We start from the raw sequence: 14449 nt of genomic DNA, 5'->3' as shown, positions 1-14449 counted from the left end.
TGTATGGGTGAATCTCTATGGCCCACTCAAACCTTAGCCCCTTGCTCAGCCCTTCCAACACAGATGCCAATTAAAGAAGAGCATGGCAGTGGAGTTTTTGACGGGACAGCTGTTTATTAGGAACTGTCCTAGGCCCACAGTTCATTCCACACAGGCCACTTACTAGTCATTACAGGCTAACAACGCAGCCACACTCAATGTGTATCCCATTAACAGATCACTGAGCTACCTACCCAGTCCCCCTCAAGGTGCTTCTTTTCAGAGAACACTGCAGGCCTTATCTATTTAGTCCAATTTGTAATGCAAAAAGGCCTTTTATTTGGCCACAAATACTGATTTTGAGGTTTCAAAAGCTGCTCATGCATTCTTCTAACCTTTATTAGACCAACTATAACATAACCCAATAGACATTTACTGGTTGCCCTGACTTACCATACTCTTTGGCAATGTAAAAAAGCTTTAGGCAGGGAAGGGTAACTATATATATTATATATATACTCTTTTATTATCACAGTTAATTTACAGGGCTTACAAAGGTGCATTTAGTGAAGAAGGGAAAAAACAAAGTAGGTTTTACTTGCTTGTTAATTGTCACATAACAATTGCTATTCTTTAACTTACTCGCAACGTATTCAATCTTTTAGATTAAAAACAAAGGGGACAAGTGCTGCCTGCTTGAATTAAAGCTATTTCAGCTTTAATGTTGCTCTGTTGCCTCGATTAGGCACAACAGCCTTTATAAATGTGGAGAGCAACTTTATCTTTTTAAAAGTAGATTTAATATAATAAATGCCAGATGTTTGCAATTTGAGTTATAAAAAGATGGCTTGTTTCCATTCCAGAGTGTGTCAGATCATCCCATCCCCCCCAAACCAACCTCCTCCTTTCTTTTTTCTACCCAAACTATTGTGGTTCACGGAACAAGCCACTGTACAGATGAATCACTATTCAAAGCCCAAAATAATGATGTGGAAAAATTAAATATAGCATCTTGAAAGAAAACAGAGGCAGACAGACACAGGAAAAGAGAAAGAAAAGAGAAAATGCAGCTTGGAAAAAGTCTGTCAAAGAATATAATGCTGGTTTTATTAAACCAAACAAAGAAAAGTGCAATTCTGTTCACCAAAGTGAAAAACAAGGCTAGATATTAATTCAAGTAGCTCCCAAGTAAGTGGCTATGTATCCCAAAGCCTCGGGAAGTTTCCTATTTGTAATTCTAACAGAACGTAGTAAAAGTCATTAATAAAATTAGGTTGCTTCACTTGACATTTTGTGAACTAGAGATAAGTATATTGGTTCTGTAGTAGTTTTAATGCACCAGTTTGATGTCTCATCGTACCCAATACCATTACCCATGGTGATATTTCAAAGAACAACATTTCAACCTGAAAGCAAAGCAAATGCATTAGATCTACTCATTTATCTAGATCTAATGGCCACATGCTGATCCCATCACTCACACTGAGTAATATCTTACTCTGATATCTTATAATTTCCAGGAGCCACATTCCAGGACCAGGACCTCACTGTGCTAGGGGCTGTACAAACACAGAATAAAAATATAGTCCCTCCCCAAAGCGTTGACAATCTAGGTATAAGACAAGAGACAACAGGTGGAGCAATAGAAAATGACGAGACGACGCTACTCAGCAAGAGAGACAGGGGTCTCAACACATCAGCAGCCTACCTGTTGTCTAGGTTTTTACACGCCTCGTGGCAAAGGTGCTACTCCACATGAGGAAGGGCACCAGAATCTGGCCTCAAGCTTACCCAGTATAGCTCCAATTACTAAAGACTCACTTAAAACCACTGCTGTGCACGTGAGAACAACCACTAATCACCAAATGATTTCATCTGATTCTCAGCCGATAGGGAACAGGATATTATTAGAGAGAAATCAATGGAGACTTCCGGAGGGGTTGCTCAGAACCGGTGCTGAAGTAGCCCCCAGTGAGGAAACCTCCTGCCCCTCCCTTAAACCACCACTTCTTGATAATTACTCCAGCTTTTTGTAAAACTCGAATGCAGATGGTGGCAGAGCCGCCGCAAAGGGAACTGGAGGTTTGAGCCATTGTTAATTTTGTGGGCTTTATTTTGCAATAGTCTCTAGATGATGCAGCTTTGACAATGACTAATACATGAATAGGTTGCATTTGTTCAGTTTGCTTCATCCGTTAGGAGAACGACATGGATGAAGAGTTAATATTTCTTCCACAATTCCTTTCAGAAAGGCTTACACACTTTAAACGGCAAGAGCTAATTTGGGGGTTTGCTTAAGTGCAGTGAGAATGAAATACGTTAGCAGGGTGTGATTAGCATCAGCAAGAGCAGTAATAATATCTCATGTTTCTATTTTTCCATACATATGAGCCCAAAGTATTTTACAGATCATGGACCCAATCCTGGAAGATGCTGAGAGCATGATGGGAGTGACAACTGCTGGCCCAAAATAGATTAATCAGTTTCATCACTCAGATGTTGCCCCCTCTGGGGAGAAACACAGCAGCTGTTTCAACAGCTTATAATACTTCACAACAGACTGAGATAGGAAGGAAAGAATACCATACCTGGTCTGAAACTACTGGGGAATTCTAGGGAGGCAGAATGAACAGGATATGATGGGAAACACTCCTGCTCTTGAAAGCAATAGCACAGCTGAACAGGAATTCGTATTTCCGTCTCATGCAAAAGACAGCACCAGCATCAGCAGAGCTCTCCCGTCGCACTAGAGGACGACAGTGGTCCCTTCTGGATTTATAACATCTGTAACCTGTCCCCATGCTGAAGTATGGTTCAAATCAAACACAGAGCACAGCAGAATCTACTAGATCGCCAACACCACTCTGGATTTTTCCCTTTTCAGCGTCCCAGCCAAGTATAGAACAGACGCTTGCCCAGTTTAGCTTCTATGAGCTGCCAATATCAGAGGGGTAGGTGGAATCATATACTCCAGTAAACCCATACACGAGCTTCGAAAATTAGACAGAGCTGCTGACAGTAGCTCTTGCACACAAGATTCAATACTTTGGGTACAAGTAAAAGGGAGCCTGATAGTTCACATTCCTAGTCCCTAGCAGACATAGAACAAAATTAGCAGTCTCTACTCAAGAGCCTCCATGCACTAGAACAGAGGGAGCATGCTGCAGGTCAAGAGCAGGTGGACCAGTGGCAGCAGGGATGAAGCTTTCACAGACACAGCACTGCTATCTCTGGCTTGAAGCCAGCATGGTATTGAGGTTCTTCTCACAAGTAACAAACGTACCCTCTCCCCTGGGGAAAAAAAAGTTAAATGGAAGGGGATGAAGCAAGAAAGAAAGAAGGTCTGCTTTGGTTCTCATTGAATTCCCATGTTAACTGCTCCCGCTCTTGCTGGTATTATATTCATCCAGGGTGCCAGCATGTAAGGAAAAGACATCGACAGCAGTGATTATAATATTTCCAGTGATGCACTGCCATGAGTGAAGGTAGCAAATTTTGTGAAGCAAGTCCACAGTGCCTCTGACAGAGAAAACATGGCACTGGACTGTACACTGGGGGAGGGGTACCCATCTCTAACTTGGAGGTCCAGGGAATAAACCCTACATTGTGATGGCACCACAACTGTCTGACCTGTTACGCTTTTGCACATCTGCCATCTGTAACAGAGAGGATGAAACTGCAACACAGAGGGGCTACACAGGCAAACTGCCAGAACCCCATGAGTTCTGCTAGATTAGCATTTGTAGAGTGTTGCCAAGTACTGGGATTTTATCACAAGTCCTGTGATATTTGGTCTTTTTTCCCAGCCTCTGGAGTCATGAGAATTTGAGCTTTCATTTTATTTTTAAATCCAGCTCAGCCATGGATTTCTTGAGGCAAGTCACTTAATCTCTCTGTGCCTCAATTCTCTACCTGCAAAACGGAGAGGGAAGGAAAGGGTACACAGCAGTATTTGTGGAGTAATTTAAAGTCACCCAAGTCTCTGTTCTGTACTGAAACTGGAGCAGAGACCACAGCGCTGATTACAGAACAGTGAAAAGAATGAGACCATGGCTGTGACACAGCAGGAGGAAAATATTCTTCAATCACTTCTATCCTTGAGATCTATTGCCAGTGCTCGTCTTTCAACACAAACGCAGTTGAGTCCCCTTCCCCTGATCGCTGTTATGTTACACACATAGTATTGCATGTATAAACAGGGAGCTTACTGAGTATATTTAGAGAATACAGACCTTTTCCTATGGAAGTCCATGGGGGTTATGCCTCTGAATTCAATGAAAGCAGGATTAAGTCATTTTTTCTCCTAAAAGCATGTTATTCTGGGCAGAATTTTGTCTATAAAGACAGAGAGAAAATTATTATATATCAGGCCTGATGAAGTCCTCTGGTTCTCAGCAAAAAGCTGGAACCCGATGAATGAGGTGTGGAACAATTCACAGAATATGAGTGGCACAAGAAAAAGAGCCCACCCATGTAGCTCTCATGGACTTCAATACTCACACCTCTCAGGATCAGGCCCACTTGGAACAAGAATGTTTATGTCCTAGGGCTGAGCTTATTAAAATGCCAGGCACTGCTACAGAATCTTATAAAGTGAAATGAGAACACGGTGCAATAAGGTATCAGGGAAAATGATTTATGGTGTGATCCTGGATACAGTTAAGAATAAGAAAATTCAACCCACTCCCCCATAGTTTTCATGGAAGAAATTTAGGTAAAGAACCATAATCAGCAGCTATAAGGACACAGGAACATGGGATCTGGACAACACAAATGGGCAGACAGCAGGCACTGGTCTAAGCTGGGGAAAGAAACAGCCATCAGTTCACTTGACCGGGTGTTAGCCCCAGTTGGGACCACTGAAGCTTTTGGCATGTCTAATACACATACTGGGGAAGCAGGTCTGACTGCATGAACACTGCCCGTGCTATGGCTCCCACTCACATTAACACCAGCGGGATTTTATTTGCTTGGTAAGTGTCCTCATTTCAGAGAATTCTGCTATGTGACCCATCGCTACGATGCAGCAGACTTGCGTCTTGGCTCCTGCCTCCCACACGCTCACTTCATCTTCTTCCTGCCCTGGGTCATTAAGGCTCCTCTCACACAATGCCCTTGCGGGTAGACTTATACCTCAGCAACCTCTTGATGATTCGTTAAGTGTCATGTAGCCAGAGCATAAAAACAGGGATAAAAGTAGCAGCAAGACAGCAACAATGGCAGCTAGTCGGATCTGCAGACTAACCTGGGCAACAAGGGTGAAGAAAAGCTCAAGTGGTGAAAAGAAAAGGAACAATCAAAGCTGGTTCCATTCAAGAAAGTCTGAAGATCACAGAGCCTTTCTGCTAAGATGCTGCTTTGAACAGGGCACGGATGTGCTGAACAGGACAAAGAAAAAGGCCATTTGGAGACACTAGTGCATGGGGGAAGCACTACCAAATAGAACATGCTGTGATGTGGTGACTTCTGCTCATGTTTTCCAGACCTTAGAATAGGTAACATCGACCAAGAAAAGTCCTGACCTACAACTCTAACAGCTACCACTCCTCCTCTGAGAAACTAAACACAACAGAACAAATACCCAATAGCTACTGAGGGCCAGGTTTTCCAAAGAACTCAGCTCCCAACTAGGCACCAAAACAAAAGTGCTCAGTACTTTGGCTGTTGGCCCCTTTTGGAAATCAGGCCGTAAGCGTCCCAATGGGGAAAGCTGGAGCTGGACACCTTGGAAAATCTGGCCCATATTGTGGCAGTTTAGTACCTGAAAATCTGGTCCAGTGTTTGTAGGCACTGTAGGAACACAATAGCATGCGGCTTCTGCTATGCAGCAGAAACTAAACAAGCACAGGAATCAGAACTGTGTTTTTGTCTATTCTTCTGTTTCTAATGGTATCCAGAGGCACCAGGTAGGATCAGTGTCCTGCTGTCTCTGTCCCAATGAGCGATCAAATCTACTTTAAAACAAGACACAACAAGTCAGTATCATAAACTGCACCAGGGAAGGTAGAGTGTTACAATGATCTGCTTACATAGTCTAAAACATTAAAATAGTATTTTTAAACAGGCTCATTCTACTTTTTTTGTTTAGTTTTGTTTCCCTTTTTAATCATTTTTATAGATAATTTTAAAATTATATCTATTTCTGATTAACATATTTTAATAGCTTCCCCTGACACCCCTACTTTTTATAACTGGGGGCAGGAGAGTTAGCTGTGAGGGAAAGGCAGAGCTCAGATCAGGCAGCACAGTGTAATCGAAAAAAGGATATAACACTAAATGTCAACAAAAAGTATCCAAGTGCAAGTGGAGGGGCCAAAGATTTGATTGGGAGGCAACATGGTGTCATGTCACGACCACTTTCCATATCATGCAGAGAGGCCTCTGGGCCCCAGGGCTTTACTCTGGCAACTTTCATCAGCACTTTCAAGTCACTCAGGAAAAACACAGGCCTACCAGCCGAAAAAGGTACAGGCTGTACAAGTGACAAATCTTAAAAGAGATGTTAGCCCCAAGGACGTGGCTTCCCCAGCGCTATAAGCGACAATCTGGAGAAACTAGTAAAGAGCATGTGCTGGCCTCCATGGGAAATTCGCTGATAATGCCCCTGCAGCCGCTTTTAAATGGGCAATTGATTCTAATGATACTGATCTGGCAGCAGCTGCTGTGCCAGGGCATGATTTGTACGGCTACTTCTGTACCACGACAGCCTTAGGACACTGTTCTGCAGTCTTCCACTGGTGCTATATCCCTTTGCTTCCAGTCACCGTTAGCAGAATGACTTTGTAAACTGTACTTCTTCTCAAGCCTTAAGGAAATTACACACCCCTGTGAAGTTACTTGGGGGCAGGGAGTGAGAGACTGAAATATACTAGAGTCCAAATGGGAACTGCAGCTCTGGAGTTTCCAGTTTCACAGCTAAGTAGAAAGAGGAGTATATGAGACTGGAAGAACAAATTCAGACAAGATAACTGGGCGGGCTTCTTTGCACAGGCAGCCATCAGCCGTCCCCAGTGCCTCTCAGGCTAGATTGTTGAAACAAAAACAAATCGAGGTCACTGAGGAAACAGTTAGGGAGCATTGCTGAGACAATGAAGCAATAAAAAGCATTATGGGCTAAATAGTCTCTAATGGCCCCGCCTTCTCTCCTGGATCCCAGAAGTCTCGCATTCTTAAATTCACATACAGTCGAGCTAATGGGTTTGGACAGGCTGGCTGTTGGCAGGACTTCAGCAAGCTGTGTATCCCACCACATCCCTGAATAGCTCTCCTTCAGCACCATTATTAGCCTTACAGGCTCCTCGAATGACCATGTGATCTCCAAGACAAGATGTGGTCCCCATGCTGAGAAATGCTGAGTGTCTCCCACAAGGTGCTGCGTACAGTCATCTCAGTGGTTTCAACGGAACTGCCTTGCGAGTTTCACCCGGGCAGGACCGAGTCCAATGAGAAGTGGTATTCCAAAGGGAAAGAGTCATGCCACGTACCTCCGATCTGAGCGTTAATCACAGGAAGCTTCCCTTCCCTGTGCTCTTCGATTCTTAGCAATCCCTCCCTCCCCAAAACCCAAGAGCTGCATGGTACAAAACACCTGAGAGAAGATAATATCTCCCTCCCATCCAATCACACACCTCCCCAGCAACTCCAGTGGAAAACTTCTTCTCACTTGATGTTTTTCCCTCTGTCTCTCACCCATGTCTTGTCAATGAATGCAACAGAATTAGTGAAGTTTACAGTTTGAGGGATCCTTTTTCACTTTTTACACTCTCTTATTTTAGTTTTCCTTTTCTACTTTGCAACTTTTAAAAACTTCTCCAACTTTTCAAAAGTTAGGGATGTTTTTGAAAAGTCCCAGAGTGGCAGAGCTTCCGAGCTTCATTTTTTGTTTGTTTGGTTGGTTGGTTTGTTTTTTTCTTTTTCTTTAGCTGCTCCATAACTGTTCCAAAACTGGAGAAATTTTGAAAACTTACAGGGGGGAAAAAAGGGGAAAACTGACTCATGAACCATCCCCCTCACCCTCCAAGACATGATTCGTGTGACTGCACTCTGAGGAAGACAGAAAGGATAGGGGATCCAGAAAAAGCAAAACCCAAAAATTAAAAACTGAAATTTTCCAGTTTTCAAAAATCAAATCAAAATGAATTTTTTGTTTCCTTTTGTGGTTTTCCCACATAGAATTGAAAAATTTCACACGAAAAACCCCTCGCATTTTTCAACCTGCTGTAATTATAATCTATTATGGTTATTATGTGCAAACAGAACTCCCATCATATGCCAACAAGCCAGGAGTCCCATCTCTCACAAATTACAACCAAGACGACCTGAAGAAGAGCCTTGTGCATCTCAGAAGCCTGGCTCTTTCAGGAACAGAAGTTGGTCCAATAAAAGATATCACCTCCCCGACCTTGTCTCTCTATTATGATCACTGGAAGTCTTGCCACTGACCCTCCCTGACCGATTCAGAACTTTGGAGGAGCTTCTCCTAACTAGTGACTGGAGCTAAGCCCCGGAGGCACTCTCAGCTGAGTTTCCCTCACTTTGGCACTTCCTCGCTCTGCTAGTTGGGTCTACAAGACACCAAGCTTCAGAGCATCATGATTCAGCATCTGGCCCAAGTATCTGATAGAGTGTGTTAAACATAGGGCATTTATAAAGTGGTAGGTGGAGGAGGACCAAAGTATCGGTGGTTGTTGTTACGTCCTGTTAGGCCATGTGAGGTCAGGTTTTGTTTTAATTATATAACGTGTCCAGATGCTGTTGCAACGGTCATATAAATATCTATATAAATAATTATTCATTTAAATATTAATTCTTACGAATTTGGGGTACTGGGGGAGCCATAATCCTGAACTCATCCAGTTGGTTGGACAGCAGTTCTGCCAACAACTTGCCCTATCATCTTGCCAAGTCCCCAGACTTAGTACTTTGCCTGGTACTTCTCACTAAGCCAGAGCACAAGACGTAACCCTCCCCCTGCCAGCACAATGTCTTTGGATCAGCCCAAGTGGTTACACACCAAATGCATGAATGCCTTGAAAGGAATGGCCTTAGAAAGTGGATATCGGCATCGACTGTTAAGAAAATAAGATGGGGCCCCCAATGATTTTTTTTTTTAATAATGTGAGGATAGCTGGAAGGAATACACTCAAAAACTACCCCAAGATTTTCATCTGAACTGCTCTGTAAGCAGGTAACCTCAAAGAAGGTGTCAGTAATCTAGAGTAACTCATGAGCATGCGGCATAAGGGGCTAATTCCCCTAAATCAGATATAGAGAATGGGTGAAATGGGCAGTGAAAAAGCACAGGGGTCAGTTTCACCAGGTAAACACCCTTGTATTTCACAGAGATCGCATGGAGGACTTGCCATGCCATGAGGCTCCTTTCCAAAGGTTGCTTACCATCACTCCCCGGCTGTTTGTATGGATTGTACTTTGGCTTTGGCGCAACAACGGGTGCAAACTTCTTTGGCATCTGCTGTGTGGACACAGAGATGCTGGGGGTCCCAAAAGCATGCGTGGTCTCCATTCTTGCAGTGACGTGACCAACGGGTTCGTTGGTGTTCTTTGGCGGCAGCCATGATGGATGGGACATGGTTCAGATCTGGGGAAGGATGAGAAGAAAAAAAAAAAGCCACCATGCATATTAGGTTTTTAAATTGGAAAAAAAAACAAAAAAAAAAACAACAACCTAGGAACTTCTTTTTATTTACTTGTAAAATATAAATACACAAAACCCTTCATGTGTGAAGGTTTCTCTTTATGGCTTGGCATATGAATTTCCCTATCTATCCCTACAACAGTATGTCAGAGGCATCAGCTTTGCCTCTTAGCAAAGAGAGGTAGAATGGAGCTGAATCCCCCCCCTTACTCTTAGAGGTAGGCCCCCTCCCCAGATCAAAGCTGAGGCATGCTGGCAGGACAGTGGGGAGGAATCGGCTCCACCTCCCTTTTGAGTTGGAAACAGGGGTTCTCAGCATGATGGTTGCTTCCAGTTTCACAGCCAGTTCAAATCTTAGCCTCCGGAGCAAGGTTGCCACAAAGAGGGAACATTAATGAAACTGTGCTGATGATTTCCCTGCTGTGAAGGAGAGCTGGGTGACGCCTTGGAAAATCTCTGCGTGCCTCAGTAAAATGGGGATAAAACTGCCCTAACTTTGCAAGGATGCTGTGAGGATACATTCCGCAGTGTCAGTGAGGTGTTCAGATACCATGGTGAAGAGTGCCCATACGACTGACTGGGACTTGTGAAAATTTCACCTTAAGTCACCTAAAGAGCCTTACTCCCATATTTCTTCATTCAGGCACTTAGCAGCCACAATCCCATTGACTTTCAAGGAAACTTCTCAGGCCGACGTTTTCAAAAGCAACTGATTTTGGATGCCTCTGTTTTTGGACCTCCAACTCAAGACACTGTCAAGCATGCTGATTTTCAGAAGGCACTGGACACCCACCCTCTGAAAATCAAGCCCCTTTCAGAGGCCTCGACTTGGACACATGAAAACCAAGGCAAACAAAATCACTAGTTATTTATGTAATTATTGGCTTTAAGCTCCTAAGCATCTAAATCACTTCTGAAAACCAGATTTAGATGCTTTGAAAAATTTGACCCAGAAACATCTGTCCACTAGGGACTAAACTGAAACCAACCAATGCGTTTCCACACAGGCCATCAAATAGCCATCTGATGTCAATGACTTTTAGTCATTATCAATCTAAGATGAACGTGAACAACAGCAAGGCGGTAAAGGCCGCATATTCCTGTACTAGTCCCCTGTGACATCCACTCTCTCAATACTGAAGGGGTTAATTCATTTCGCATCCACTGCCTGCCGTCACTTCAGCCCCCCATACTCTTGTTTAGGTTAGGAGAATTCCACCAGGCAACAAAACCCCAGCAGGCTCTGGAGACTAGATGTGAAGAGGTCTCCTTTGATCAACTAAAGCAGAAAGCATGGGAAGAATCAGAGCAGGAAGAAGACGGAGCCAGGGACAACATTATCTGATCACCATTGTGAAAAAACACCTCCAGCTGTGAACCGCGAGGCAACGGAGTCTCTGGCAGGATTTGCAAAGAGAGCTGCTCTCCAACCGCATTCCAACGGGGCTGGTGCGCGAGGGTAGTTTTAGCTCCCGTAAAAGAACGTATTGATTGGTGAGAACTATCCACTGAGCGAGGGGGGGTGAATGCTGCCAGGTGTACAAGCCCGTAGAGAGAAATGATTACTGGACTCTGCAGGGCTGCAGCGCTCTAACCACTCTGACACAGCTCTGCGGCCGCACGCACAGAAATCCATGTGAATGTCTCTCACGAAGAGGTTTTCCTAAGCCAGGAGTGGCAGTCACAAATCACCTGTGGAAGGTCAGCAGCTGGACTCCGAAGGAAAATGGGTAGCTGCTTCTGCCATCTACCACCTCCGCTGGAGGCCAAACATCTCCTCACGGACTCCGCTGTAGAGCCCAGCTGTTATACCCACACCCTGCCGACACAGGCACTTTCTTGGAGCCGCAAAGTAAAAGCTTCCATCACATGGCCTCACATTCCGCACATGGGTGCACATGGCTCTAAGGAAGTGTTTCAGCAGCATGGTGATACACCTGGACACGTATCAAAGCCTGTCCTAACTTGATCATCTAGAGTTCACTCTTCAGAATATACTTCTAAAGATTAGTATAATGGGGACCAGGTGTGCCCAGCTTTAGGACCTTGAGTGGGGAGGGATGCAGAGTTACTCTGCTGACTCACCATGGCAGGCAGAATAGATGCATCTCACTATTTCCCCCGGGAAGCATAAAAAGAAGAGTCCACCTATGAGGCAATAGGTAAGAGAGGGGGATTCCTAAAAATACAGCACAGGAAGAATCCCAGGCTTGTCCTGTGTTTGTATATACAGGCCAGCCTCAGGGACTTGAAATTTGAGAATACGTGTCTTTGCAGTGGTGGGCAACAGAACAGAGACTGGCTATTCACACCAATGCCTTTCTAAAATTAACTTAGCAATTAGAATTGTATTTATTACGGTCACGGATTATTTATTCCAGACAGTAACAACTCCCTATGTGAGGAGTTAATTCCACTGAGAGACTGGTTGGTAAGGATAATCTTGTGGTCAAAGCACAGGATAGAGTTGGGGATCTGGGTTCTATCCTTGCCTCTACCATAAACCCCCTGTGGGACCCACACCAATCCATTTCACTGCTGTGCACCTCATTTTCCACATCTTGGATCTAAATAGTCAGTCAGTAGTTTCCCTCCCAGGCAAGGGCTCGTGCCCAACTTAATCTAGCCAACACAGAAACCAGCCCCAATAAGAGGAGACCAACCACTGGTGGAGAAATAAAACATCACAGGCCGGCTGGTGTCCATGGGTGCTGCGGGCCTGGCAGGAACTATGCGGCTCTAAAAGAAGACAGCAGTAGCGCCACAGGACTGGACTCTGAATGTTATGCTCCCTAGAGAAGCTGCGGAGATGCAGCATGCAACACAATTCACAACAGCAACAACTCTCCAGTGGCAGAGCCCCAGCAAACCAGGTGACCACCCTCCACCCCCTGCTTCTTGGTCTCACATTACCAGGTGACAGCATCATTCTGAAAGCAAGAAATGGAAGGCAGGTCCGCCTGCAAGGCCAGAGAGGAAATGCCACTAACCGCTCCGCACTGTCCTGCAACCTGCTGTTCCCAGCGCCAGGGTTTACGGAACCAGAAACAAGTTCTCATCAAAACAAAGAAGATCCCCCTCCTCTTCCCACATCCCCACAAGCTCCAGATCAAAGCGATCAAACCACACTAACAGCCTGCGTGCAAAGAAGGGACAGCAATGCAGCCCCTCAACCCGGAGGGCCAGGAGGGCTAATCATGGCGCACTGAGGCCAGCAAGCACTGCTGAAGGTGCCCTGGAATTTAATTCCAACTGGGCTGGGCGGGGAATGTCCAGCATTTACATGGCAGCTGGAAGATGGCACATCCCACAGCACAGCGTCCCCTAGCACCACACCGGGGCACTATCTCTCTACAGACTGCGCAACAAGTGTACCCACAAATCTGTTCCAGGTACTTCCTACAACTCCTGATTCGTCTCCCACCCACATAGTGACATGACCCAAGGAGCCTGTGCCACCTGAGAGATTCACAACATGAGGTAGCATGGGCTGAAGGGCCAAATTAGTAATGCCAATCTCAGCAGCAATGATGCAGTGCAGTGGGCTGAGCAAAACAGCGGTGGAACCTTGCAATGAATGAGTCTAAAGACTAGAACATATTAATAGCCAATCTGGGAACACTGCGACCGGACTGTTGTATCTCAGCCACTCGTTCTGAGCCTGTGCGTGACCCTGGCTCTCCTATTCTCAAAGGTATTTCTGATATTTTTATTAGTTCCCCTTTAGTCTTTTCTGTTCCTCCTTTGCTCTCACTCATCTTCTCCTATGTATTTTTTTCTCTCTTCTCTCTCTCTGTGCCAGTTAAGATGTCCCAAACAAGTTCCCTTTTCCAATCCATGCCTCCAGCCCAGCTCCAGTACTTAGATCGACTTACCATGGTGTTTTGACTGCAGTGAGTCGACTGCTGCTGCCCCCTCGTCGGCTCTGCTTGCGCCTCTCGCTGCGCTGGAGCACAGGAGTCGACGGGAGAGGGCTCAGGGGTCGATTTATTGCGTCTAGACTGGACGTGATAAATTAATCCCTGCTGGATCAATCACTGCCCACCGATCCGGCGGGTAGTGTAGACATACCCCAAAACAAGCAAAATTCATCCACTCATGTTGCAAATCTCACAAAATACAAAAGGAAAATGATTGACTCAGCAGCTAAAACCAAACTTTGCTTTTTTTTAAATGCATATGTTAGTGTGACTGGTTAAATGGGCAACAACCAGACAGGTGCAGTGCAGGATAAGCGGACAGCCCCACCTCTCCCTCAGCGCTTCTTAATCTTGACCTATGAAACTCTACTAGTCCAGGTACAGCCCCTACGGGAACATTGTAGATGTACCGCAATCCTACTCTGCCACACCCTGCCAATGGTGTCAACCACGCAGCCATTTCACAATGGAGACCAAAAATGCACCACTTGGGCTTATAACTTAATGCTGATAATGTAAACCCCACCAAATCCATAACCCGACCCAAATGCGAGTTGGATCAGCCCACTAAGCCCACCAGTGCATCTCGTGAACATGAAACTAAGTCCTACATTCAGTTCAGATCTTCTCACACCTACTCGCCAGATCTGATTTTTTTTTCCCCAGCAAATGATAATATACACCCCGGAAAACCCGAGATTAGCATCAATGCCTAACTATGAGGTTAGCGATTCAGGCTTCCTACAGATGCATCTCCAAACACTTCACTGAATTAGTAATAGTTACAGAAGTGATTTTTTGCCTGCTGTAGTTTTATGCAAACTGCACGTTTTTTAATAGCTCAATAATGGGCAGGTGCAGGACTTCACAAGGGGATGGAGAAATCAGTGGTGAA

The 14449-nt window shown here is 44.9% G+C and overlaps 1 protein-coding gene across 14 annotated transcripts in view; it reads right to left on the bottom strand.

The window, feature by feature from the left end:
- Positions 1-14449, bottom strand: part of LPP (LIM domain containing preferred translocation partner in lipoma) — a 443967-nt gene that overhangs the window by 257720 nt on the left and 171798 nt on the right. For all 14 annotated transcript variants that reach the window (XM_050964799.1, XM_050964800.1, XM_050964802.1 and 11 more), the window contains one exon: positions 9376-9577. In XM_050964799.1, the coding sequence (XP_050820756.1) occupies positions 9376-9568 (193 nt within the window). In that variant the 5' untranslated portion in view covers positions 9569-9577. The remainder of the gene's footprint in view (positions 1-9375; positions 9578-14449) is intronic.

Source organism: Gopherus flavomarginatus, chromosome 8 (genome assembly GCF_025201925.1).
Source record: "Gopherus flavomarginatus isolate rGopFla2 chromosome 8, rGopFla2.mat.asm, whole genome shotgun sequence".
Taxonomy (NCBI): domain Eukaryota; kingdom Metazoa; phylum Chordata; order Testudines; family Testudinidae; genus Gopherus; species Gopherus flavomarginatus.
This window is presented reverse-complemented; position numbering and strand designations above follow the sequence as displayed.